Genomic DNA, 27,569 nt, shown 5'->3' with positions numbered 1-27,569 from the left:
GTGTATATGCGCGAGGGGCGGGCGGGCGCCAGGCGGCGGGGATGGCCGAGAAGCGGAGGGGCTCGCCGTGCAGCATGCTAAGCTTGAAGGCGCACGCCTTCTCGGTGGAGGCGCTGATAGGCGCCGAGAAGCAGCAACAGCTTCAGAAGAAGCGACGAAAGCTGGGCGCGGAAGAGGCTGCGGGGGCCGTAGATGACCGAGGCTGTAGCCGCGGCGGTGGCGCCGGTGAAAAGGGATCCTCTGAGGGAGACGAAGGCGCTGCACTCCCGCCACCGGCCGGGGCGGTATCCGGGCCCGCCCGGAGCTGCGCAGACCTGGAACGGAGCTGCGGCTCCCGGGGAGCCGTGGGTGAGTCGGCCCTTTCCCGCCTAACTTCTTCCCCGCGCGTCCCTCCCGGTCCCGCGGGGAATCTGAACTTCGGCGAGTTGTAGGAGTGCGCGCGCGCGGTACCCGTCCGTGCCTGAGGCAATTCTGCCATCAGCGCGTTGGCTTTGGGTGTCCCGGCGCGAAGCTCACAGCCGCCCTGGCCGCTCTCGCCATTCAACTCTGGTCGCCCTCCAGAAGGTTAAAATGCCGCTCCTAGCCTTGCATTTCAGGCTGCCACAGCCCACTTGGCGACCCGCGCCCTCAGCCGCTGCTCTTTTCGGCTCTTGGCGGTGTAGGGCTTTGCCTTCCGCATCTGCCTCCCTTGGGGTTCCAGCCAATGGGTGCTCTTTTTTCTTTCCTAACTTTTAAAAACAAGGGGGTGGGGGGAGCGACGGCATAACCCCCCCCCGAAACCGGAACGAATGCCCTAAACAGTTTGGGCAAACCAGGAAGAGGGCGGTGTATTTGCAAACGTGGTTTCCCGAGGGGTAGCCGAATCCTTCCCCTTCCCCTCTGGATTCCCGACACCAAGGCCGACGGCCACCGTGGGCTGGCTTTTGGCTCCCTTCTCATCCCTTCGCTGCTTGGCTAAGGAGTTCAGGGCGGTCGGGGAGTTTGGCGGGAGTGGAGTCTGAAGAGCTTTCTAGAAGATGCCTCCGGCCGGGCCCAAAGCGAGCCGCCTCGGAAGCCTAACGGGAAGGGAGGCCCAGGCACTTCGGACCAGGGATCCAGACGCCAGGCGGTTTTGCAGCGTGCGTTTCGGGTTTGCCGGGGTTTGCACTGGGGGTCTGGACTCCGGAACCCATTTCAGACTCTTTTGGGCACTTATCTAGACCCTGGAAGCGGCGCGAAACTTATTTTGGGGCCTTGACCAGGCGGAGGCCCGGAGGGAGGAGTGGACGCGGCCCTCGTGCCTTGGGACTCGGGGGTTCCGCTTGCACGTCGAGTCCCTTTGGTAGGCAGAGCGGTTGTCTACTCCTGGACCAGTTTGTTAGAAGAATCCGAAGGCACGAAACCTCCCCCTTTTTTTCCTGGTCCTTTTGGTCTCCCCAGCCGCCCTCCAGGAGTCAGTCTCCCCTTTCGACTTCCCCTCTCAAAACCCTCACCAGTTACCCCTCTTTGCCCTTTGCTGCCCAGGCGGCTGTGAGGACGGCTTCCTGCAGGGCGCTTCCCCGCTGGCGTCCCCCGGAGGATCCCCGAAGGGGTCCCCCGCGCCCGCCCTGGCACGGCCGGGGACCCCGCTGCCCTCGCCGCAGGCCCCGCGGGTGGATCTGCAGGGAGCAGAGCTCTGGAAGCGCTTTCACGAGATCGGCACGGAGATGATCATCACCAAGGCGGGCAGGTAAAGGGCGATCTGTCGCGAACGCCCCGGCCCTGGCCTCACCCCACGATGGGTTAGGAAGAAGGAGGGCCTGCAGAGCTGTGGAGTCTCTGGTTAGCACTTTTGTACGGACAAGACAAGGCCCGGGTTGTGGTTCACTTTTGAGACTGGCTTTGCCTGCCCACACCGCAGTGCAGTCGGTGAGGGGCACAGCCCCGCCGCCCTCTTGGATGTTAGGGAGAAAATCACCGTCCCCGCCGAAGCGGTGGCTGTTGCGGTTGATACTCCGTGTGCTGGGTAGTTCCAAATTCGTGGTTCTGTTTACGTCTGTCCACGTATTTATTTAGGCTCTAGTTATCGATTCCGGAACTACGGAACAGACGACTCTTCTTAACCCGTCCTTTTTTAAAAAGCGCAGTTTACTCTTTAGAAAAGTATAATTTGCTTCTTTTTTAAAAAAGACTCTGGACTTCCAAGTTGGTTCTTTATCAGAAGATTTCCTAGCAATGTAAGAACGTCTTGTGCTATTTTGATATTATATTAGAATGAAAAGTTACTGGAATTATCAGTAATACATGTACAATCGCTGCAAAAATAATTACCCGGTTTTTAAAAACCATTCTGTTGGTGGATCCAGTTACATGGTTCCATTTTTTTTCTAAATGAAATCTAACACATTCGCCTAAATTTGTTGAAGGATACCACACACGCAAAAATGTAAGAAGTTATATCTGTTTTTTGAAAATGTGAAATTTGCACACTGATTAGTAAAATAAATAGTTTTGTTGGGCAGATACCATTAAGTTGAGAAGCACAGACGTATTTGCATGTTAAAGTTTTCACTTCATTTAGTGCAGTGAAATCTATGAATAATATCTTCTTAAAAAAGAACTTTAAAAAGCACAGCAACTCTTTCAGGGAATACACATGGCAAAAACCTGGATAGCATAAAAGTATCCAAACTTATTAGAAATTACAAAAACATATTTTATTGAATCCATATGCTACCTTCTACATTTTCACAGAGCTTTTATTAATGATCCAAATTCAGTCTTCAACAACACAAAGCAACAGTTGTCTTATAAAGGATGTAGTTAAAGACCTTTACCCTTTATCTTACAGGTGCACTGAAATAACACTAAAACAGCAGCATATTAAACTGTTCTCATGCCTAGTTAGGAATAATGGACTTTCTTTACTCTGGAAGTGGTCTTAAATGGCATTAGTGTTATAGAAAAAGTTTTTAGTAAATAACAGTACTAAAATTTGTGTTACAAGGTTAAATTAGCAAAAATTAGATTAACTGGCAGGGTCTTAGACATAAATCTCTAGGTGAAAGTTTAAAAAAAGAGAACTGCTCTATTTGTTTTTTAATATACAATAATTTACTGTTCTACTCATGCTACTGTATCCTTTTTAAAGGATAGCTGGGTGTACTTTAGCATCTCTGATATGCATCTCTGATATGCATCTCTGGGAAGCCTAGAGAAATGCAGATTTTCATTTGTTTTAATTAGCAAAGTTTGAGTAAGTGCAGCTAAATAAGAAAGTATTTCCAGGGTATAGTGGGGGAAGGAATGATTTGGTAAATATACATTGTGTTTAGTTTCTGCTTTCAATAAAGAAGTTTTACTATACCTTTCAAATTTAGAGCAACTTTTGCACTTCACCTTTACCATGCTGCAGACAGGAAGTCCTGTCTCAATAAAGAACATATTGTTTGGTTATAGCATGGCACATTGGCTCCTTGTGGTTTTTTATAACCCTTTTAAAATTTCACATTATAATATATTTTATCACTTGTACAAATTCAGATTTTCTATTTCTACCATTTGGAACATTTTATTATTCGTATTATTAAAGTAAATACGCTTATTGATTTTTGTTTAAGACATAAGCTGCTTTTTTTTTTTAGTGCTGTTACTCCTTCAGTGTACAGTTCTTTTCCTTTTAAGCTGTACTGACATTTCAGTAAACACGGTGCATGACAGTGTACAACAGATTATATTTAAAAGCCTCAGTTGTGATGTGTCCTGTATTCTGATTCTTTGAATTACATTACCAAAGTGAATGCTACAAATTTTTCCCTATGAAAAACAGAGAGGTTTCCCTAGGTTTCTTGGCTTATTCATTGTCCATGCCTAATCACAAACAAAAACAAAACACATAACCTCTTTCCTCCCCTCCGTATGCATAGGCGCATGTTTCCAGCCATGAGAGTGAAGATCTCAGGACTAGATCCTCACCAGCAATATTACATTGCCATGGACATTGTGCCAGTGGACAACAAAAGATACAGGTACAGTGATCAGATGGATACAAGAGGATAAGAAAATGCTAGGAGTTTACAGGCTATGCCTGTTTCATCTGTGATAACTATGATGTTTGTTTCCAGAAGCCTGTAGAATTTCTAGATCTATAACCCAACTCCCGACAGTTCCAGTAGCCCAGATGGTGCCTTCTCTTACAGTAAATGTGGAAACTTAATTTTTGTTTTGCTTTTAACAGATACAGAAGAAGTGTTTTTTAAGTATTGATAACTTTAAATAAGGGCTAGTTTAGTGTTGCTAAACTGTGTCTTTTATAATGATTCACTTTTCAATTAGGATTTTGAGAGGAAATGTTAAATTTGTAGGTATACATAATATTCAACGAAATGTTTCATTTTCTTTGTGATTGTTTCGATCTTTAAAGAAATTCCCTTTACCTTGTTATGTTCAAAATCATAATTGTTGGTAGGCTTTTTTCCTTTAATATTAGAAAATTATTGAGGATTTTTATAATTTAGGAAATAGAATCTCCTAATTCATTACGATATTAGGACATCTTTAAACTGGTAATGAATTTGTTAACCGTTGTTTTTTGGTTAGTAGTTAACACAGTAGATTTAAAAAGAATGTTGTAACATTTAGATTTTGAAAGAGTATATATTTATTTGGATATCAGGTAAAGTTGGAAAAGATACACATTCTTCAGTTTCAAACCTACCTCTGCTCTTTTTCTTCTGCAAATAAGCCAATCAGCAGTTTTCAATGACAATGCTTTTTACTTTCCTGAGGAGTTAAAAATGCTAACATTTAAAAAAGGAAATTTCGAGTAGAAGATCAGAAGATGCTGCTTTAAATTTTGTTCTTCTTTGTTTCTATGTATTTTTTAATTTTTATAAACAGCTAGAGAATTTAGTAAGTTTTTTGATGAAGTCAGATTTGGTTTTCATCACTTTTTAAAATTTAGGGAGTACTTTTTTGAAACAGGCTTATCATGTCAAAAGTATACAGATTCAATTAATACAGGCGCACATGGAATGCTAAGAGGATGGGTAATAAAAAAGACAGTTTTATTATTTGTGTTTTGTATTGTTACTGATTTTAATTAAACAACTCATTAAGGAGTTTGCTAAAATTATCTACTACGTGGTAGAAGCTAGAAGGCGTTTAGTCCTTAAATATACTTGGTTTAAAAATCCATATTCTAATTTGGCTTTTGTGTTGAGAAAGATAATGTAATTCTTAATGAGCTTAGAAATTATTCCTTTCTCTTCCAAACTTCTCTCCTATTTCTCCAAATATCTTTCATGTATTTTGGGTGGTTTCTTTGACTTAATTGATTCTTATTATCCTCACATACAGCAAGAAAATTTGCTAGTATAGTATTTGCAAGTATAGTATTAAGATGTCAAATTTTTAAAGATCAAATTGTAAATCATTAATTTGTTTTCACTTACAAGGCTTACCAAGAAGTTTGGTTTTAGCAGTTGTATTAAGAATGTTTCACAAAGAATATGTAACATGTAATGTGTATTCTCTTGGTGGGTGTGGATTTTTTTGGAATAACTATAGTGCAGTTTTTTTCTTGAATTTCTAAGATTTGCATTTTATTTTCTAACTTTTTTAGGAGTAGTAGAAAAAATTTTTTGGTTATTTTCTGCTATCAAAGAGTGATATTTGATTGTTAAAAATCCTTGTGATTTATTGTAATGTAAAATTAATATTCACAAAAGCCTAATTCATTATACCAATTCAGGGAAATTTTTAAAAATTATTTTTAATTTTGTGATTTTATATTTTTTCCCCAAGGAAAGGAATTAAAGAATAGAAGGCATATTGAGCTCAAAAGAGAATAAAATATATGACATTAGTTGAAACAGAGAGCCTTACCAGAGATGTTATGAAAATCTGTCATGCTATTTCTAAAAGAAATTTTCATATAACACCGGTAGAATTCTCTGAGACTATTCACAAATTATTGCTTTAAATTGTACGTCATATTTTAAAATACAAATGGAAGGAAAACACCTAAGTATGTAATTTAATTTTATACCCTTTTCTAAGTGAATCATCATATACTAGTTTCTAGTTTTTGAATTAGTGAATTTTAGATTAACATTAATAAATGATAATCTGAATATAGGATTGAATATATGATCTTATTTATTACCTAAAACATTATTATCTAAATGTATTGTTCTTATGGAGTCAATATATTTGAAACACTTAAATGAACAGAAGAGGATGTTTGGTCTCTTTATTTGAAAAGTAATATTAATTAGATATGCCCTTATTTTCAAAGTTTGATGTATATTTTTATTAGTGGAATTTGAAAACTGAAGAATTTTCTTATAAGGGTTGAGAAAGAGAAATATAGGCTATAAAGACCTACATTTTTTCATTATACAAAATTTTTAAGTTAAACTTAATACATTATCTGCAATTTTTAGCTTAATTGAATTAGAAAAATGTTCTAAATGATAATAGCTAAACTTTTTTTCTAAGAAAATGAAAGTATAGAACTTTTGACAGTTTCCCCTTGCCTTTCTACCATTGACCTCATCAGCCTGTACATTCCTAAAATGGGAAGTGGTCTTAAAGGAAGTGGGGCACTTTAAAGGTATAGCTCTCAAGGTGTTTTGAGATTCACTTAAAGGTGAGCTTGACAACTTAATAGTTTCTTCATGTCAATTGAATATCCAGATGAAAAATGGAAAATATCAGTATGCAGACGGAATGTCTAGTGTGAATAAGTGTGAATCATAAGAATGAAGATACTTGAATTTATGGTGGTGATAATGTGCATAAACCCTTAACACATCACTTGCTCTGAAAGGTCTGTAAATCACGGCTACCTCCGAGAGTTTTTGAAAAGTGCTTGAAATGTTATTTTATGTGTATTGGATGTAAAGAACAAATTGTTTTTTAGACTTAAAAAAAATAAGATATTCAGTTTGTCTGATTCTACTGACTTGGAAATTCCAAGAAAGCAATATTCTATATACTGAGCCTTGTCATTGCCTTCTAGGTATGTTTACCACAGCTCTAAATGGATGGTGGCGGGTAATGCTGACTCCCCTGTGCCACCGCGGGTGTACATTCATCCGGACTCGCCTGCCTCCGGGGAAACTTGGATGAGACAAGTGATCAGCTTTGACAAGCTGAAGCTCACCAACAATGAACTGGATGACCAAGGCCATGTGAGTAGATGGCTTCCCTAAGGTGCCACCATTGGTGGTATAGACATATATGTACTGTGTCTGACTGAATGGCATGAACTTCTCTCAGATCATAATATTCCTCTCTTGGTTGGTCAGCATGTGCTTAATCTGTGCAAAATCAAGGTTATATTTGCATCAGAGACTACGCCTGTGGCTTGAAGCATATCCTATGAAACATTTAATAGGTTAAAACTAGATACTGCATTTGTATTAAAATGAAAGAATCTCAGGCAGACTTTTTTAGCCAAAACATATGTTTGAAACCCTATAAGGTGCTAATTATTATGGTCTGACTATGAATACTTAGGAGTTGGGTCAACAGGGATAATGGTTTATTGTGTCCTGCCTGCATCTAGCTCTTTTCCCTCTTGAAGCTTATTGCTTCTCAGTAATGGTCTAGGCTTACACTATTTGTGTCCCATTTTTATAATCTCATCTAATGTGTCAAAATGTTACAGTAACAATTCTTTTTAGTCTTAAAATTGCTGAAACATATGTAAATCAAAGTCAGTCATTCCAATAATATAGTGATTTTTAACGCCTTATTGTTATGCAATATTATTCGTAGGCAATATTTCTACCTTATTATTTTAATAAATAAGTAACTCTGGATACATGCTGATTTCCATCAAAAGCTAGCATTTCTATTAGGTTTTTGTTATTTGAGAGGGTTTTGATTGAGGCAGGATTGAAATATCTTTTGAAGAACACATCATACATAAAAGGAATATCGAATATCAACTAGTTCATTTTTCAAAGTGTAACATAAAGATAGCATATTTATAAGCAAATCTTTTCAAACAAAAATGCAAACTGTCATAACCTAGTAATACACTTATGACGGGGTATGATTTGTAAACTGCTAGATAGTATCTTAAGCAATGACCTTAGAAACATTCAAGTATAAATTTCATTGTGGTACAAATTCAGTATCTAGATTTTTAAGACACATCTATTTTACATTGCTTTTGTTTGTTTGTTGCCTTTTATGATTGAAAACAAAATCAGAGGGCTTAATTGGCCTGACTCTTGATCTCAGCTAAGGTCTTGATCTCAGTGTTCTGAGTTCAGGCCCCACAGTGGTGGGTGTGAAGCCTACTTAAAAAAAAAAAAAAATCAGAAAAGCAACATAGTAGATTTCATTTCTGAATCCAACTTCATGCTCTGTATTTTAGTGCAGTAGTTATTTCTGTTTTTATTCTTTATTTACACAGTCAAGTTGTAACAGTTTTCACTTGACTTCAGGGAAGGAACACTAGTTTCTTCTGTCTCATTGAGGGAGCGGACTGAAATATTGCCAGCCTGTTCATTGAGGGGTCTTTTGTTTTTAGAATAGAAAATTTAAAAATAGGGGCGCCTGGGTGGCTCAGTTGCTTGAGTGTCGGACTTCAGCTCAGGTAATGATCTCACTGTGAGTTCAAGCCTGCGTCAGGCTCTGTGCTGACAACTCAGAGCTTGGAGCCTGCTTCAGATTCTGGGTCTCCTCTCTCTGCCCCTCCTGTGCTCATGCTCTGTCTCTCTGTCTCTCAATAATAAATAAGCGTTAAACAAATTTTTTTAATTTAAAAATAATACTGTTAAGTGTGACTTGTTTTCAAAAGCTTAAGTATCTTCTACTTTTCAGAGTCCTACAGTTTAAGAATATATCTTTTAAAGAGATAATTGGGTCTAAAAACTATACACTGTCATATATAAAGTACATACTTCTTTCCATAATTTAAATCACTTTCTAATTCTAAATTTTTCACATCAGGTAACTGGCTTTATATCTAATACTTAATGTATCTGCAATATTTGATGTAGATATGGTAATTTATGTATATAATTTAAAGTTTGTAATCTCATTAGACTTTCTGTCAAACAGTATTCTCCAGAGGAACAGAACCAGTAGAATGTGTATAAATATATACATAGAGAGAGATTTATTTAAGGAATTGGCTCACGTAATTGTGGGGGCTGGTAGGTGCCAGAACTACAGCAGCAGGCTGGAGACCCAGGGAAGAGTTGATCCTGCATCTCAAGCATGAAGGCAGTCTCAAAGCAGGATTCCTTTTTCCTCAGGGGACCTCAGTCTGTTTCTTTTAAGGCCTTCAACTGATTGAATAAAGCCCACCCACATTATGGAGGGTAATCTGCTTTACTCAAAGTCTACTGACTTAAATATTAACCTTGTCTAAAAAATAACTTCACTGGGACACCTGGGTGGCTCAGTCAGTTGAATGTTTGACTCTCGATTTTGGCTTAGGTCTTGTCATGGTTTGTGAGTTTGAGTTCGATTCCCGCATTGGGCTCTGCACTGACAGCATGGAGCCTGCTTGGGATTCTCTGTCTCCCTGTCTCTCTGCCTCTCCCCTACTTGCTCTAATGCTCTCTCTCTCAAAAATAAATAAATAAACTTAAAAAATTTACAAATTCCTTCATAGCAACATCCAGACTGTGTTTGCCCAAATATCTAGGGAACATGGACCAGCTAAGTTGACACATAAAATTAATCATCACATAGCATTTGTTTAAACACAAAAGAATACATTGCAATTGAAATTCAGTTGCTTATACCTAAATAATTATAATATTTCACTTTTACGAAAAACAAAAACATAGAAAACAGTAAAAATCTAGAGAAATGTGTCATCTATCAATGAAATTTTTCTTTTAAGGTTATGGCAGGATGTAATATTTTAATACAGGGTAGGTAATTAATGAGTGTGGGAAACAGGGAGATAAAGATATGTACCTATTTTGGAAGCAAGAAAATTGCCTTTGTACATGGTAAAAATGTATGAATCAGTTGATACTAGAGGGGAATGTAGGAGGGAAGATGCTCTTTTCCATTATTTATCTTTAAAAAATTATATGTTTTTAAATTTATTTTTATTAATTTTTTTTCAAGTTTATTTTAGAGACACACACACACACACACACACACACACACACACACACACGGAATGGGTGGGGGAGGGGCAGAGAGAGAAACACAGAATCTGAAGCAGGCCCCAGGCTCTGAGCTGTCAGCACTGAGCCCGATGCAGGGCTGGAACTCATGAACCATGAGATCATGACCTGACCTGAAGTCAGATGCTTAACCTACTGAGCCCCCCAGGTGCCCCTTAAAAAAATATTTTTTAAGACTTTGTAAAATGTATTATAATGTAGAAAGCCATAGTCTCTGCCTTCAGTGATTTAACCTAGATGGGGAGAGAAGACATGCATACAGATGATCATGCTGTCTGCCCAGAGAAATACAGATGCCACATTATTTCAGCCAGGAGAGATTGGGAAGGCTTCATGAAGAAGGTGTCTATTGTATTTTTTGACTCAGTTTGATGACCCCAAGTGAGGTTAGATTGGAGATTAGGAAATTGTTCCTCCTTCTATTGTTTATTTGTTTATTTTTAAGTAGGCTTCACACCTAGTGCAGAGCCCCATGCAGGGCCTGAACTCAGGATCCTGAGATCAAGAGTCAGATGCTTAACCAACTGAGCCACACAGGTGCCCCTCTTACTCTATTGTTGATGTGATTCAGCATCTAGGAAGATAGTAGTGCCATTATGGTGGAACTTTCTAATTCAGTAGTCCTTTTCTTGACTCCGAGACCTCTTAGGAACTCACCCCTCTGTCATCAGATGGTGAAGGTCCCCCTAACTGCAAATTCTGAAGGAAGTGATAGTAATTTCTAATTAATCAAGCTGTAGACACAAATTAGAGGTGAATTTTGCTTTCTTACCTTTTTTGGCCTCTCACCTCCCAGTTTTACTCTTCTAAAAGTATATAAGCATTCAACATAGTGACCTGAGAACTGCATGTAGACTTGGGACTTTCATGAAACACAGTGTGTTTAACATAGGACTCAAATCTTCACAGGGCTGTGACTGAACCTAGAACTGCATGAGACATGAGGTTATGTGCTACTAGGTTTTCCTCAATGTGACTTCATCTTTCCAAATACCAGGGATTATCTAGAGAAGAATATTGAAGAGAATCTAGGCTGGAATGTCCTACCCCTCCACAACTAATCCTTGAATGTTGTAAAGACTTTATAATCTCTACTTCATGGCGAATCTGTAGTCAGCTTTACGTTGGATTGTATACAGCCAAGACTGGTCCTTGGGCTACCCATGTGTAGATGGTTAGCATGCTTGGGTAAGGTATTTCCTTCTCATCATGTGCATGGTTCCCTGTTCATCTGGAGTTTGTTGTCTGGAGGGACACATTTTACATGAACATCTCTGAAAAATTAGAAGACGTTTAACAGGTAATGGTGTCTTTAAACATTGGCAGGACTCCTACCCACAGTGCTGGGGTGCTTTGGAAGGAAGCATGGCCAGCTTGCCATAGTCAGGAGACCTGTGGAGGGTCTCTTTCTCAGCTGCCAAAGGGTTGGTGACATAGTCACCGTAGCTCTAAGTTTGTCCTCACCCTCTTTCATTTCTGCTTGAGATTCAGGTAGGGAAGCAAGGCATTACAAGGGAGATTACCAAGATCTCCTTGAGAAAAACTTGTAACAGCTTGGAGATCCAACATGTTCATGTTCATGAGCATGTCACTTTCATGCTCTGAGGCTTGTTTTTCTCATGTGTTTTAGTAGAACCAGAGGATTTTGAGTGAATCAGATGAGCTGATGAACTTGAAAGTACATATTTGTAAGGAGTGTTGTATATTCAGCATCACATCTGAGACAAAACCAAGGCCATCTTGCCATGGAGCTTGTGATCCGATGTTACTGTCTTGACCCCTACCTTTAAAATGAGTCAGTACCAGTCATCACCAATAATGCAGGGAGCTAAGTATCTGCTCTTCCTCGGCCCTTTACTTGACTTGTTCCAACACTGGCATTTAGGTCATCTAGAAAATTTCCAGAGTCAGCAGGTAATGTTTCCTTATTGAGCTGTTTTATAAGGCACAGCTGGCCTGTCTGTCAAACTTCAGGCACTTTAGGCCCTTCATACTAGAGATAAGTATATCATGCTTCTTTTGACTCAGAACTAGTGTCTTTAAAGTGGAAAAAATGTGTATCAAAGAAAACTGTGTTTATGAACATTAGTCCATGTAGCTATCTATGTTACTAGGTAATGCCAAAAAGAAAACAAAAAAATCCTCCATTTAAACAGAACAGAGAGCATGCATGGTACATGCAGATCCGATATAATTATTTAAGTTTCAGCATTATCATGGTGGGCTCCTTGTTTATAAGGCCAATAGTTCTCCTGGTTTTATTTCTTCTATTAAATAAGGAAAATGTTATTGACCACTCATCATTGTAAGTTTGATAGATCATTAAAAAGCAAATAATGCTATTGTATTCAGAAGAGCTAGGCTTGTTTAGCATTACCTGAAAACGTCCAGGAATATACTAAATCCGTATAGATAATATTGAAAACACGTTATTTTGCTTGAATGATCGATCTCCAGTTTACTATAGGCAGTTGCCATTTAATGTGCAAACATAGGCATACATCAGCTACTTCTATACCTTACTCCAGTATACCCCACCTTAGGTCATCTTGGAAATTCTGTAAGGATATAAAGAAGGAAATAAAACTTAAGTATATATAGCAATATGGAGAAATCTGCTTGAGAGAACAAAGACTTCATAAAATCAGAACCTACGTTCATTGACTAGTAAACAGAAACCCAAATCAGTTTTAGTTTCCTTTATTCCAAGTTAGTTTATTCTAGTCTTCCAAAATTAGCTATGTATTTATTTTTGTTTGTTTGATGTGAGGTAGCTTTCTCCATTTTTTCTTCTCTGGAATTTACTGATCATTAGAATCATTAGAATACATCTTGCATTTGTGTTTTACCTGGCTCACACAACCACACACACGCACATGTTACATTATGACCTAGTGTAAGTAAACACACACAAAGTGAACAATGTTTTGCAAAACAGTACTTATCCTTACTATAAGGAGCACACTCGATGTTTCTACTTTATAATTTTATTTATTTAAAAAGTTTCTTGTTGGGGCGCCTGGGTGGCTCAGTCGGTTAAGCGTCCGACTTCAGCTCAGGTCACGATCTCACGGTCCGTGAGTTTGAGCCCCGCATCGGGCTCTGGGCTGATGGCTCGGAGCCTGGAGCCTGCTTCTGATTCTGTGTCTCCCTCTCTCTCTGCCCCTCCCCCATTCATGCTCTGTCTCTCTCTGTCTCAAAAATAAATAAACGTTAAAAAAAAAAATTTTAAAAAGTTTCTTGTTGAGACCTTTTAAATTGATTTTTTGTGAGCCACTAATGGGTTATTGAAATTCTGTCCTTTTTTTAGATCTGGAAAGAGACTTTTCCAGAGGCTGCAGATTCCTGTGTGTGTCCACACGTGACCATGAGAGCTATTGTATTCCCTTACCCTTTCCTTATACGACTAACCGCCTTCCCATCAAATGGGTCTGGTAGGCACTATCATTAGATCCGCCACCCAGGCATTTCCTCTCCTGAGAGGAAATTTTAGGGTGAAAAACAAAACAAAATTGACCACTGTGCTCGTTACTGCCTGGGAGTAGAGACATCCTCTTATGGTAGCAAACATGCTTTCCAGGTATAGAGCTGTTTGTTTTAGGGCTGACCGAATATTCTGAATTTGGCTTCATTAAACTGTCTGCATCCTGAAAAACATGAGGCAGGTCAATCACTGTGTTTTTCCAAGACTTTGTTTAAGTATTTCTTTTCTTAACTCCCAAACTCCCAAGTCTGAATTCAAATTGTGTAACTCAGGAAAGATATAGCTTTGTTAACTGAACTAATTAATGAATACCTGACTGTGGACTCTCAGCAGCAAATAAAAAATTTCACTGGACAAGGATATTTCTTTACTCTACCTCCTATGCCTTGAAAGCATAAAACGTATACAGAAGGAGAAAAAAATTCACCCACAATCCCATCATCTAAACATGACCACTGTTCATAGCTTTTGGTGGGTTCTTTTTATTGTCTATTTTCATATAATTGTGATAAGTTTATAAACTTGGAACATTTAACGTTTAAACCGAAGCATTTTATTTTGTGGTTAAAAATGTCCTAAACAGGCTTTAGTAATGGCTGAATAACACCTATCCCATTGTATAGACTTTCATTGACCTAACCAATCTGCTCATGTGGCTTATTGTTTTTCCACCATTATAAATGGTACACTGCCTATTCCACATGAAGTGCTGTTTTGGATTTGAAATATTTCCTTAGGATAAATTCTCAGAAGTGAAATCGTTGGGTAGAAGGTAGCTGAACCATATTATCAGATTTCCCTAGTAGAGTCTGAGTGCATTAGCTTTTCCATCCCCAGGTGCCTGGGTTTTGAAAGTTTCATTGTCATGAAGGTGTAGACACTGGGTTCTCTGGGCAAACCAGGGATATTGCAAGCCACACACAAGGCAGACCCTTGGGTGTTCTTAAAATTCCTTTTGCCCTTGAATAGGCACGTTGTCATCACCAATAGAGGAAAAATGCTCTCTTAAGAAAAACCTTGGTGTGCAAATACTTATTTTTAGGGGATGATTGTGGTGGAATTTAAATAATCATTTAAATCTCATTTTTAGTTTTACTGATTTGGATTTTGTGTTCCGTTTGGCTCATTATAAATAAAATGTTGGGGCACCTGGGTGGCTCAGTTGGTTAAGTGTCCAACTTCACTCAGGTCATGATCTCACAGTATGTGAGTTTGAGCCCTGCGTTGGGCTCTGTGCTGACAGCTTGGAGCCTGGAGCCTACTTCAGATTCTCTCTTTCTCTGCCCCTCACCCACTCACACTCTGTCTCTCTCTGTCTCTCAAACATAAATAAACATTTAAAAAAATTAAAAAAAATAAAATGTTGATGAATTTATTCTTGTGTTTTCAGAAACAGAAAATTAGATGTTAAGTTCATGATTATTCACAGGGTTCCACCAAAATTATGACTCTCTTTTTCCTTTTGTAGTTTTATGCATATTTTACAAATAACTTCTTAGCCCTTCCTCTACAATTTTGATATATTTTATTTATTTTTTTGATATACTTTATTAAACTGGCACTTCTGCCAATTTTTCTTACACATTAAATATTTAGTCATGGTGATAAGACTGGGCAGAAGTTCTTGATATTTTTGGCCTTCTTTCCTTGATACAGATTATTCTTCATTCTATGCACAAATACCAACCACGAGTCCATGTCATCCGTAAAGACTGCGGGGATGATCTTTCTCCCATCAAGCCTGTTCCATCTGGGGAGGGAGTAAAGGCATTCTCCTTCCCAGAAACTGTCTTCACGACTGTCACTGCCTATCAGAATCAGCAGGTATTGTTCTCAGAATTTGTATCTTTCTAGACTTTTCGTTTCAGGGGTAAATTGAAAGCTAGCTATCCTTTTCACTGTATCTCAGTGTTACCAACTGTCATAAAGCATTTGCCATATGAGACATCCAGGGTGTGTGTGTGTGTGTGTGTGTGTGTGTGTGTGTGTGTGTGTATAAAAATAATTCTTCTGTGATTCTCCAAGTAAGGCTACTATCAGGAGAATTTCTTTAGACAAGAATGTGTCTCATGACTGGCAATGTAGGTTTACTTTCCATTTTGAGATATTGAATTATAAAGTCATAATTAAAATTAAAAAGCATGTGGAAATAGACAAGAAGAATATGAAAGATTGCCTAGGAAATAAACAAGTAGAATTTGAAAGATAACACATTATTTTAAAACTATAATCCATGTATTATAGGAAATATTTCAGAGGCATTTATCTTATATAGTCATTTTGGTACATATACAAAAAGGGCTGTTTCTTTTTTTTCTTTTTTTTTTTTTTAATTTTTTTTCAACGTTTATTTATTTTTGGGACAGAGAGAGACAGAGCATGAACGGGGGAGGGGCAGAGAGAGAGGGAGACACAGAATCTGAAACAGGCTCCAGGCTCTGAGCCATCAGCCCAGAGCCTGACGCGGGGCTCGAACTCATGGACCGTGAGATCATGACCTGAGCTGAAGTTGGACGCTTAACCGACTGCGCCACCCAGGCGCCCCAAGGGCTGTTTCTTTCAAGATAGGCTTTAATTGTGACAGAGGGTGATACATAGGCTTATAAGCTGAGAGATCAATTGTGGAGTAATCTTTTCATAAAATTAGTAATAATTTCAGAGGTGATGTATTTCTTTTTGATATTGGTAAGTGTATGTATTTCTTTAAGGCTGTGTCAAGTAAGTGGAAAATTGATTTGAGGCAATTTTTTAGTCCATGCAGTTACAGCGAGTTTTCATAAAAAATTGTGATGTAGTTGAGGCTGATATGGTATGTGGTAGATTTTTTCTTCTTTAGTTTTAGTGATCAACAGAATTATTTTAGCTCTCCACTTATTACGTTTATTTACATCTCAGTTAGATGTTAAACTCTGTTGTGGTTTCTGTTGTTTTAAAGCTTATGAGGAGGTTTGGATTCTGTCCTCTGCATCTTACTTTAGGGCTGGGAGGCTCATCCCCTCTCATCCATGGGGAGATGCCAGCCCCACAGCTGAAGATGTCCCGTTCTCTCATTCCCGTTGTCATGCTTTTATATAGACTTTTAGAAACAAGCATGAAATTAACCTTTAGAAGGACTGGAGATTATTAGGAAGATATTCTTAAAATATGTTAGGTGCAGATAATGAATTTTTTTTTTGTTTTAGGAAAAATGCATAGGGAGAAAAAGAGCTGAGATATTCACTACCTTTTAAGGAACCCCAGTTATCTTCTTTCTCTCTCTCTGCCTCTTTCTCTGTCTCAAGCACAAACAAATTAGCCATGTCAAATGTGTGTATTCTCCCAGCCTCTGTGATACAATAAACAAGATACAATAAGCTTTTGGTACATGTTGGTGACTAACACCAGTTGATAAACATTGACAAATCAATCAATTAATAGGGTAAGAAACTTAGAAAGGAAATTGATAATGACAAAATGCAATGATCATTTTTTATCTTCTTGGCTACTATTTTTAAGAACTCATGGAAAATTGGTAGGCAGCTTAGCCTGGTGGTTAGCATGGGTTCTGAAGCCTAGAGTCCCAGCCTAATTCTATTGCCAAGTAACCTTATGAAACCATAGGAAACTTAAGCCTCAGTTTAAAAAAAAACATAAAATTGGGATAATAACTATGTATAAATTGCCATGAGAATTAAATGAAATATGTGTATAAAATTCTCACTACAGCATACATAGTATGCACTCAGGAATAAAAATAATGATAATAGTAGTATATCTCTATTCAGACAAGGCACCATTATATAAATCTGTACTCTTTTTTGAAATACTACTTTAAATGAACATTTAAGTTATTTAATGTTATTTAAATATTATTTAAATAAACAAAGAATTAAGCCATAATGAATTATAAAGAACTCCATCAATGACAGAATGGCAGTCATGCTGAATTAATTAGCAAACCTTTACATTATATCCTTTATAAGGTAGGTTTATCCACATACTAAGACAGTATCATGTGGAGCACATGTATCTCAGGTACTGCACAGAGCACACAGGACAATATAGGGGACTGCAGAAGACTTTTCAAAGATGCCCCCCCCCTTTTTTTTTTGGCCTTAGTGTTATCCAATAGTTTTCTTTTGTCCTTAGCCAAAATGGTACCATCGGAAGTATGTTCATTAACTTGGTAGATTCCACTAAACCAAAGAGCATAAAAAACAAAGCATGATGTGCTTCTTTGAAAATAGGCTGTAAATTCCTTTGGGCAAGGTGCAGATCTGTTAAGAAATAGATGAGATGTTGTTTATTAGTGTCAATTACAAGATGGTATAACTAAAAAATATGTTTAATGGAAATGATTAGGCCATCTGTAAAAATTCTACCCCCAAATTTTAGTTAAAATTAAAACATCATTTATTTCTACTACATGAAGAGGATTTAATTTCATTAGAGTCTTCCAGTAGGGTTACCTCTGGTTAGACATTCACTATATTGCTCTGACCAGGTCAGGATTCAACAGAAAAAAAACAGGAAAGAATAAAACTTTAAGATGAGAGCCATAAAGATGATTCAAAGAGAGACAAAGAGGGGCGTCTGGGTGGCTCAGTCGGTTAAGCGTCCGACTTCAGTTCAGGTCATGATCTCACGGTCCATGAGTTCGAGCCCCGCGTCAGGCTCTGGGCTGATGGCTCAGAGCCTGGAGCCTGTTTCAGATTCTGTGTCTCCCTCTCTCTCTGACCCTCCCCCATTCATGCTCTGTCTCTGTCTCAAAAATAAATAAACGTTAAAAAAAACTTAAAAAAAAAGCCAAAAAACAAAGAGAGACAAAGAAAAATACAAAGGCAGAAAAGTTAAAGAAGTGTATATTACCTTCAGAAGAAGAGAGGAATATGTTGAAGCTTAATAGCATTCAAGCATATAAATAACTTGAATAAATAGAAGTTGGATATTAGCTGTTATCCATTACCAATAAAAATAGGATTAAACCATGTCACAGAGTTAAAGGGAAGTGCTTTAGTTCAGAGGGATTGAAAACAAAGGACAAGTTATCAAGAGAAGATTCAGAATTTCCTTCTCTAGTGATATTAAAAGCAAAACAAATGTTATTTACAGAGTTTGAGTATGGATGGGGATTGTCTTTTTCTTAGCAGATGAATGTCTAGGTGATTTCTGAAATTTTCTTTTGATTTGCAGCTAAAATAATAAAATACCTGAGAAATAGGGGAGAGTCAATTTTGGAATTACTTGTAGTTCTTCTACCATTTCTGTCTTTAATAAACTTCCTTGACATTTCTAATATTTGATATGACTTTTTTCCTGCTCTGCAGATTACTCGCCTGAAGATAGATAGGAATCCATTTGCCAAAGGCTTTCGAGACTCTGGGCGTAACCGGTAAGTCTTAGTGAAGAGCATTTTGGCTCTGATAAATATATTTGGCTTTTTATTGTGAATTTTCCATTACAAGGTAAAGAGTTAAATTTACTGACATGATTTTGAAATCATTTTCTGATGAGGATTAAAATTTGTCGCTAACACTGGGCCTTGGAGGTAACTTAGTTTTGGGTCTAGTGCTGGGGTCTGCCCATTCCTAAGGTGAACTCTGATGTGTGATGCTGGCTGAAAAATGGAAGTTCTCAGGGTGCACAGTGCAGGCCACCTCTGAAGGGGGCTTGAGGAGACCTGCCCTTTAGGCACAGGGGCTTCAGTATCTCAAATCAATAGCCTGCCTTTCAGGCCCTGGGGCTTCAGTATTCTAAGTCAGTAGCCTCTGTGCATCTGCTCACGGTTTAGAATTTGCTTAGTGATATCACAACAATCTATTGATTCTGTCTTTCGAACATGATAGGGTTTCTCTTTCCCTCAGATTTCCAACTAGAATATGAAACTACTCCCCTTTGCCAAGAGAGCTGGTATTCTTTAGTTTCCAAATTTGTCTTGGCTCCGCTGACAGCCACACACTTGTTTATTTTTTCTGTGGCGTGTTTTATGGTGTTTGTACTAAGTGGGAGAGCTACAATAATGAATTCCACTCTATTACTTTTATCAAAAAAGCAGATCACCCTAGTCTGTGTGCCAAGGGTTTTTGAATTTATTGATATGACTCTATTCCAATAGTTTGGTGCAACATTTTCTAAGATAAGTATTGATAGTAACAGTTATAATAGACTAACGGTCTCCAGAGGCCTTTTCAGGGTAAGGCTTTGCCTTAAATGTTTTTAAAAGCATTTTGCTTTTAGAAAGAAATATTTGATAAAGTTTTATAATTTTACTCCAGAAATTATTCTAATACTTCTTGAAAACTTGGTATTCATAGGCTGTGTCTATAGGAAGTCAAAATCCCAATTATCTTGTTTTAGGAACTGTTTGATTTAAAATTGTTGAGAGGAAACAATCAGGTAGTAGTCCAGATTTTTCATTCTTCCAGTTGATTAATCAGGCAAGGTTGGTGCAGACAGAGATTTTTTTTCTCAGAATACACTCAAGTGCTTGAAGAGGTTTGATTTCATCTTCATATGCAATGGCATTGTTAAAACACCGTGCAATGGGAGGACTAAAATGCAGCTGAAATGCACTGAGAGTGGAGTAGCCTTTAACTTAGTGCAGGTAGATCAACAAGACTGACGAATAACAGGACTGGCCAATAATTCCCTCTGAAATTCTTCATTTTGTAGGAAGATTTGCAGGTATTCCTATAATACCTGTTGTCTGATATATTGAAATTATTCTGTCTTTTTTTAGATGTTTGTTTCAGTGTGGAGAAAACTTTGCTTGGCTTTTGCTGTTATATTAGCTCTTAGTTAACTTTGCTGTTCAGAGGAGTTTTTAAAAGCTGAATAATTTAGTAACCGAGGTGGTCACTGGTGAGGGACTGAAGGGAGCCTTTGGGGTGACTTCTTTTCTACCTGGACAAGCACTTAATGGAATCTTCTTGTGGTTTTGGTTATAGCAGTATAGTATTTATCCATTTAAGAGTCTTACATTACTTCCAATTCATTATTTTTTTAAAGCAGAGAATACATTTATTAAAACTCGCTGAAACTCCAGGAAGGCAGCATTGAGGCGTAAAGAATATATAGCCAGGAACTGTGTCCAGCTTCTCCTATAGGACTAACCTACCAAACACATCACTGCTGTCAACACTGGGAGAATCACATTGCTTGTATACTGTCGGTTCATTTTTGAAGCAATACATTTAAAAATATTTTTAAAGGTGTATTTTGGATAGATAACAATAGTGAATGAGCCTACAAATAGAAGTGAGATGATAAGATGCATGTGACAAGTTTTCACAAAGAATTCTAGAAACATCAGCATAATGAAAAACATTGGGTTTTTAAAATTTGGTCAGTGAAAAAAAATCTGTGGGTTTGGTGAAAATAAACTAAGTCTTTGTTTGGTATCATGAAGTCAAAATACTAGGTTTGATATGAATTTTTTCCTTCCCTTTGTTTTACAAGTATAGAGTTGTCGCATCCATAGTGCTTGTTCCTATTTCTTTACTGACTCTTAATTCGTTTTTGAGAGAGAGATAAACAGAGTGTGGGGTGGGGGGTGCAGAAAGAGAGGGAGACAAAGAATCCGAAGCAGGCTCCAGGCTCTGAACTGTCAGCACAGAGCCTGAGGCAGGGATCGAACTCACGGACGCAACGAGAGATCATAACCTGAGCCGAAGTAGGATGCCCAACCAACTGAGCCACCCAGGTGCCCCTAAAATTTTTAGTTTTTAATGGACATACAGAACATAATGAATTATGTTTTAACACTTACTAAATTTTAAGTTTTAACACTTTGTTAAATTTTTTTGTTTGCGCCAATTATTTAAGCAGTGTCGCAGTACAAGAAAAACATGTTGAGCCTATCTATAGCTTTTTGTTAGTGAAGTAAATAATTTTAATTTTTAGCTTATTAAAATTAGTTTTCCTGCTTATGATAGATAGCTCTTCAGTCCTTATTTTGGAATGCTAAATATTTATAAATCAATATCCTCTTTTTAAAAATTTAATTTTAACATTTTCTATTGATAAATGCAAAAACACATGTATAGAGGAGCGGATTTAGTCAGCTTTGAAGATTTCTAACTTACCTATTATTTTCCTTTAAAAAAAGAGTAAGTTATATGTAAGACTTGGAGGGTGCCTTGGTGTTGAGGGCTTGGGGAAGGAGTGATATTTTTTTCACAGAAATAGAGAAGAAAGCCCAAGAGAAAAAGTTAATTATATTTCTTTAATACCCCTGGTTGTGTTGTCTTGTTGATACTACTTTTTAACATAAATTCTGTTTTTATTTTTCCCCACACATGAAATAAACAAATTAAGCAGGACAAGAAATAAACATGGACTTGTGATTTTTTAAACTTTATAAAACAATTTGCTTTAATTAAAAATTATCCCTTCCTGGTTATTTATGGCTCCACAGCCTATTTTATAGGAATCAGTAGCTTCAACCCTTAAAAGCTCTCCTGCAAGACATTTGCTACGTGAAAGAGAATTTATGTGCTGAGAATAGTTTCATTCTTCAGTTAGGCCTTGGGTTTGACCCTATAAAATTTTTTACTCAGGAAGGTACAGAAATTTCTCTGCTTTAAATACTTCAGGAAAAACATAACCATTTTACTAAATAAACTTGGCCATTTGATAGCATAAATTAGGGTGGTGATAAAATGTGGAAATTGTTCAAAGGCATCTTGTATAAATTATCGCCTTGGCTACACTCCTGCAGGAGGTGCTTTTATCTTTTCTTTAACTAGATGGGAAAAGTCTCCATTACTGGAGAAAATGAAGGCCTTTTTTAAAAAGTCCAGATTCAGCTAATAAATATTTTATAACTGTTTCCTGCACAATATCTGAAATCCTTTCTGGAACTTGCAGTGTGAAACAGCAGCCTCGAGAAAAATATCGATAGCTCCAAGTCAGCTGACTTGTCGATATGTCACCTTCAGAGCATCCCTTTAAAGCTTGGGATTATACATTTGTGATGATCAATAACGTCTCCCCAAGAATTTGGTCTATGGATTTGTATTTGAAGCATAGTAAAGTTTACACGGCTAAAACAGATAATGCAATAATGCACATCTCTGCAGTTAATACATGTCTAAGTCCAGTGGATGCTTATTAATTACCTCTTAGCAAACTCCCCTTGAGACCACTCCGTGACCACTTTGGTATCCTTAGTACTTAGAACTGTGATTACTAGAACTCATCCATGTGGTAATAAAAAAGCAGTTTTATACAAAACTGCATCCTAACATTCTTTAGGATTAAAAAAAAAGCTTGTTTCTAGAAAGTCATAAAAACTGAGTACAAGCTAAATATAGATGAATCAGATAAGTAGTCCCCAGCATTCATTAGTTGAGTATTAAATGCAACCTGCAGGCTACATGGGTTTTGGGACTGACCAAGCTGCCAAACTGCCCCCAAATCAATACTTTCATGTATGTAAAATATTACTGAGTAGAGTGATCTTGCATTTGGCTTGTAGTCAGCCACAGATATGATGTCTGGTTTTGGAAAAATCACTTAGTAGCAAACAATTTTAGCGCTAGGAAATGAGGCAGAGCTTTTGTAAAGAATCCTCACTTTGTGGGAAACTGAAGTCCAGGGAGGTTAAAACATTTACTTAGGGTCACACAATGAATTTTAATGAGTTGCAGCCACAGCCCAATTCTCCTGACCCCCAATCCAGTGTTCTTACCATGAAATAATCCTTTCTCTGTGCAACACTGATTATATCCAAAGCCAGATTCTGCCCTTCAACTCTCAGTGCAGCCCAGGTGTAAGGCATGTGCAGGGTCCACTCTGTTCCCCTCTCTCCCCTTTGGAAGCCCAGTACTAGCACCTGTGTGGGGCTGGTGATGGCTCTTTGAAGTGCTTTAAGAGCAGCACCCCCTGAATTTACGACTTGAGAGATGAGTCAGCTCCATGCTTGGGCTCACGTGAGGATGGCTCATACACGCAACCGGTGATGGGTACTCACACCACCCATCCACACACATATCGCTGTCCCTTCTATCACTAAGATGTGGTAGTGATGCTCCGTGGAGTCATGATAGACGTCAACAAGTTAATAGATTCTATACTCTGAACACTCTAAGGAAGTAAATTCAGTGTGTAAAACCTTAGAACAGTAGGGCAAGTTGTATAAGATGTTTTTATCTGCATATAGCACTCACTATGAGTGTTTAGAGAGTTTTCCCCATGTCATGTAGGTGATATGACTCCAGGATGAGGGGGTTCCTGTAGTCTTTGTTCATAGTTCTTATTTGGGGATGCAAGGTGTCCAGAGGAAGTAGCAAGTTGAGCGCAAGCTATTAGAGAAAGACCTGATCTTTAACATTTGCATTAAATATAGATTATCTGTGTTAAATAAAAGTGTGTTTGACAGTCACAAGAGATGTCTGAGTATTGCTGGACACTCAGAAAGCAGGCATTTCCTACAAATCGCTTAGGGCTGTGGTAGTTGAGGGAAGACTGAGGTCTTGAGAATGGGTGAGTGAAGCGCCTCATTTCCAGAACATAGAGGACTTAGTTATCTGATATAAGGAGAAGAAGATTCTGAATCACTTATGGTAGGAGATACATACATACCTTTATGTATGTATTTAGAGTAGTTACCCTTGTTTTCAAATATACGTATTTCATGTAAATGGTTTACAACCAACTTGTCCTGTGTCTTTAAGTATCCATTCATTAAGTGTATGTAAAGGCCTGAAAAGAATGATGCTGATACTAGCCCCAGATACTACACCAGCCTGTGAGATCACCTTCCTGTGCTCCTTCTGCATGTTGGGCTGAGAGGTCAGTGCTGCCTCCTACCTTCCTGGACTCCCTGTTGCTGGAGGGGAGCCCATCCTGGCTCTACTGGGTGTGGTGGAGATTGCGCCCCCCAGAGAGTAGTCAGTTTTCTTTGGATGAGTGCTCTTCTAAAGTTGGCTACTGAGGCACTGAATGATGGGCAGAAGTGCCTCTTCAGCAAAATTGGCTTTACAGGGTCATGCTTTTGTCGCAAAGCCTTGCTCATCAGAGGGAGAAGTAATGTTACAGGGAAAGAGGGTGGATTCTAGATCCCAGCAGGGCCTTGGACTCACATCAGCTAGGATGGACCTCTTCGCCTCAGTTCCTTAGCACAGAGGGACAGCTTTTTATTCTCCGAGGTCGGCTTAGTTTTCTGAGAATGTTAACAGGACATCTTGGGTGGTTTCCATCATCTTGTGCACCTGGTGACAGAATGTAGCCCATCTCTGAAGCATTTCTTCATGCCTGTGCCAAACTCCTACCCTACCAATGTGGGGGGGCCACCATCAACACCGGTGATGTTTTCTGAGCTGCTTATTACTGCCGAAAGCTCCAACTGCTCCTAACTAGGCTTCTTTTGTCCGCCTCCATCCCGATCCTTCCATTTAGAATGGGTTTGGAAGCCCTTGTGGAGTCATACGCATTCTGGAGACCTTCACTGCGGACTCTCACCTTTGAAGATATCCCTGGAATTCCCAAGCAAGGTAAAACAAAGTCTCCTGGGTCATAGATACAGCCAGTTCTTGACTGGAAGCTCGGGCACTGAAAAATGAATGAGTCATTTGCATCTACAATGGTGACCTCATTACCAACATCCTCTTGTGACAGGATCCATCTCTTCTGTGTGGAATGAGGATGGGGACCAGAAAAATGGTCATAGGTGAAGTCTTGGATGTTTTAGGCTGTTTATATATTTCACGACCTTTATGTCACCCTTAAACATCTTGTTAAAATTAGCATCGGACTGTGAGCTCCTGTGCCAGGCGCACTGCGCAGGGAGTCGCCAGTGGTGGTCCCAGTTCACCCTTTCTTGCCAGCTTCTTTCTTCACTTCCTTCAGCAGCATTGCCTGTAGACACGGTTCTCCTGTTGGATTTATGCTGAGAAGGTCAGGCACACTCAGGCAGACTTCCTCTGGCTCACCTCTGAGTATTACCCCCAAGCTCAGGCTAGTGTTTCCTCATGGAGAGCTGCATGCCAAGGAATGATGCTTCCTTCTCTGCTCAGTAGGTAGGAAGCTCAGCCCACTCCTGCACTCAGGCTTTTTATGCCTGATCCTGCCCAGCAACCCGGTGACAATTAACATGCTGGGTTTTAGATAATTATCATTGACCGGCTTGGGCTTTTAGATTATTTTGAGAAGCTATATAAAACACTGTTGCTGGAGGAATGAAGGCTTTACAACCTGTCCAGCCTGTTGGAATTCTCCTCTCCCCCTAACTTCTGTCAAGTTTGCAAACATCAATCTGCCAGCGAATCCAGAGAGGGGAAGAGGACCACCACCACCATTATTGATTGGACCCAGGGTTAACCACCCTCTCTGTTTCAAAGGACTGTTTATATGGTGGGCCTTTGCTCTCGTGTTAGCATGTGAGTCACCAACCTGTTTTCTGGTTGGAAATAAGATTTTTGAAGTTCTAGACTATTGTCTTCTTGCAATAGCCCTCTGGGGTACAGCCATTGATGCACACAAGCTTTTGGTGGGAAGCTGCAGATGTGTTTGAGGCAGGATGTGTCTTTGACCAGTTTGACTCTTTCCTTTAAGTTACTTCTATTTTCTTGCAAGAAAACATATCGACCCAGAGCAAGGTCTGCTGAAAAAGTAAAATAAGGAAAGAAGACAGATGATGACTATACTTTCTGAAGATGATACAGAGTGAGATGAAATTTATAAAGTTGCCAGAAAAGTCAGTATTCGTAATATTTATTAGAGAAAAATCCGAAGCCTTTGGGAAAGCTGATGGAGGGAGAAAATGTGAAAATTCTATGTGGCAGTGTCCTAATATCCTCTGCAGTAAAAACAAAAAATTATTGCCTGGGGAGATCATTTGCCTTGGGAATATTGAGAGGATCTGTGTCTAACATGTTGCTGTCGGAATTCAGTTAAGTTGTAATTCCTTGAGAGACAAAAACATCTCCTTTTCGTTGTTCAGCATAGGCTTCCTTGTGACAAGCTGTGTCTTGCTCATGCTCACAAAATCGAAAGGCAGACATGGCTGTAGAGTCGTTGCTCTTTACATTTCAACTTCTTTTGTAGGAAGTACGAGTTCCTCCACATTGCTCCAAGGCTCTGGGAGTGGTGTCCCTGCCACCCACCCTCATCTTTTGTCTGGCTCCCCTTGCTCCTCTCCTGCCTTCCATCTGGGGCCCAACACCAGCCAGCTGTGTAGCCTGGCCCCAGCTGACTACTCTGCCTGTGCCCGCTCTGGCCTCACCCTCAACCGATACAGCACATCCTTGGCCGAGACTTACAACAGGCTCACCAACCAGACCGGCGAGACCTTCGCCGCGCCCAGGACTCCTTCCTATGTGGGCGTGAGCAGCAGCACCTCTGTGAACATGTCCATGGGCGGCGCTGATGGGGACACTTTCAGCTGCCCACAGACCAGCTTGTCCATGCAGATTTCGGGGATGTCCCCCCAGCTCCAGTACATCATGCCTTCACCTTCCAGCAACGCCTTTGCTGCTAACCAGACCCATCAGGGTTCCTATAACACTTTCAGGTTACACAGCCCCTGTGCCTTGTATGGATATAATTTCTCTACATCCCCCAAGCTGGCTGCCAGTCCTGAGAAAATTGTTTCTTCCCAAGGAAGTTTCTTGGGGTCCTCACCGAGTGGGACCATGACCGATCGGCAGATGTTGCCCCCTGTGGAAGGAGTGCACCTGCTTAGCAGTGGGGGTCAGCAGAGTTTCTTTGACTCCAGGACCCTAGGAAGCTTAACTCTGTCATCATCTCAAGTGTCTGCACATATGGTCTGATGAATCCTTGAAGTTTAAACCATATTCAGATTGGTCTAATGTATTTTCTTTTCTTGTTTTCTTTCTCTTTTTCTTTTTTTTTGAAAGCAATATGAAAAGAAACTATCAGTAGCTTGTAAGATTTACATATAATAGGAAGTGAAGGCTCACTGAGTGTTTTGACTTTCTCATGGTGAGATTGTAATTATCTATGGTATATACATATAC

General features: G+C 39.2%; 1 protein-coding gene across 1 annotated transcript; it reads left to right on the top strand.

Annotated features, from left to right (window-relative positions):
• The first annotated feature begins 41 nt into the window (after positions 1–41).
• On the top strand, positions 42–27,362 carry TBX18 (T-box transcription factor 18). The gene is made up of 8 exons (XM_047860101.1): positions 42–348; positions 1,504–1,708; positions 3,885–3,986; positions 6,983–7,154; positions 15,268–15,435; positions 18,918–18,982; positions 24,991–25,085; positions 26,638–27,362. Exons 1-8 carry the CDS (start codon positions 42–44, stop codon positions 27,360–27,362), a joined length of 1,839 nt encoding a protein of 612 aa, XP_047716057.1.
• Positions 27,363–27,569: the final 207 nt, after the last annotated feature.

This window comes from Prionailurus viverrinus, chromosome B2, assembly GCF_022837055.1.
Source record: "Prionailurus viverrinus isolate Anna chromosome B2, UM_Priviv_1.0, whole genome shotgun sequence".
Classification (NCBI taxonomy): domain Eukaryota; kingdom Metazoa; phylum Chordata; class Mammalia; order Carnivora; family Felidae; genus Prionailurus; species Prionailurus viverrinus.
This window is presented reverse-complemented; position numbering and strand designations above follow the sequence as displayed.

Excerpts from the sequence above, each read along its gene's own strand:
- TBX18 (XM_047860101.1), top strand. The coding sequence starts at position 42 with ATGGCCGAGAAGCGGAGGGGCTCGCCGTGCAGCATGCTAAGCTTGAAG. Across the intron at positions 349-1,503 it reads CGGCTCCCGGGGAGCCGTGG|GCGGCTGTGAGGACGGCTTC; the intron begins GTGAGTCGGCCC and ends TTTGCTGCCCAG. Across the intron at positions 1,709-3,884 it reads ATCATCACCAAGGCGGGCAG|GCGCATGTTTCCAGCCATGA; the intron begins GTAAAGGGCGAT and ends CCGTATGCATAG.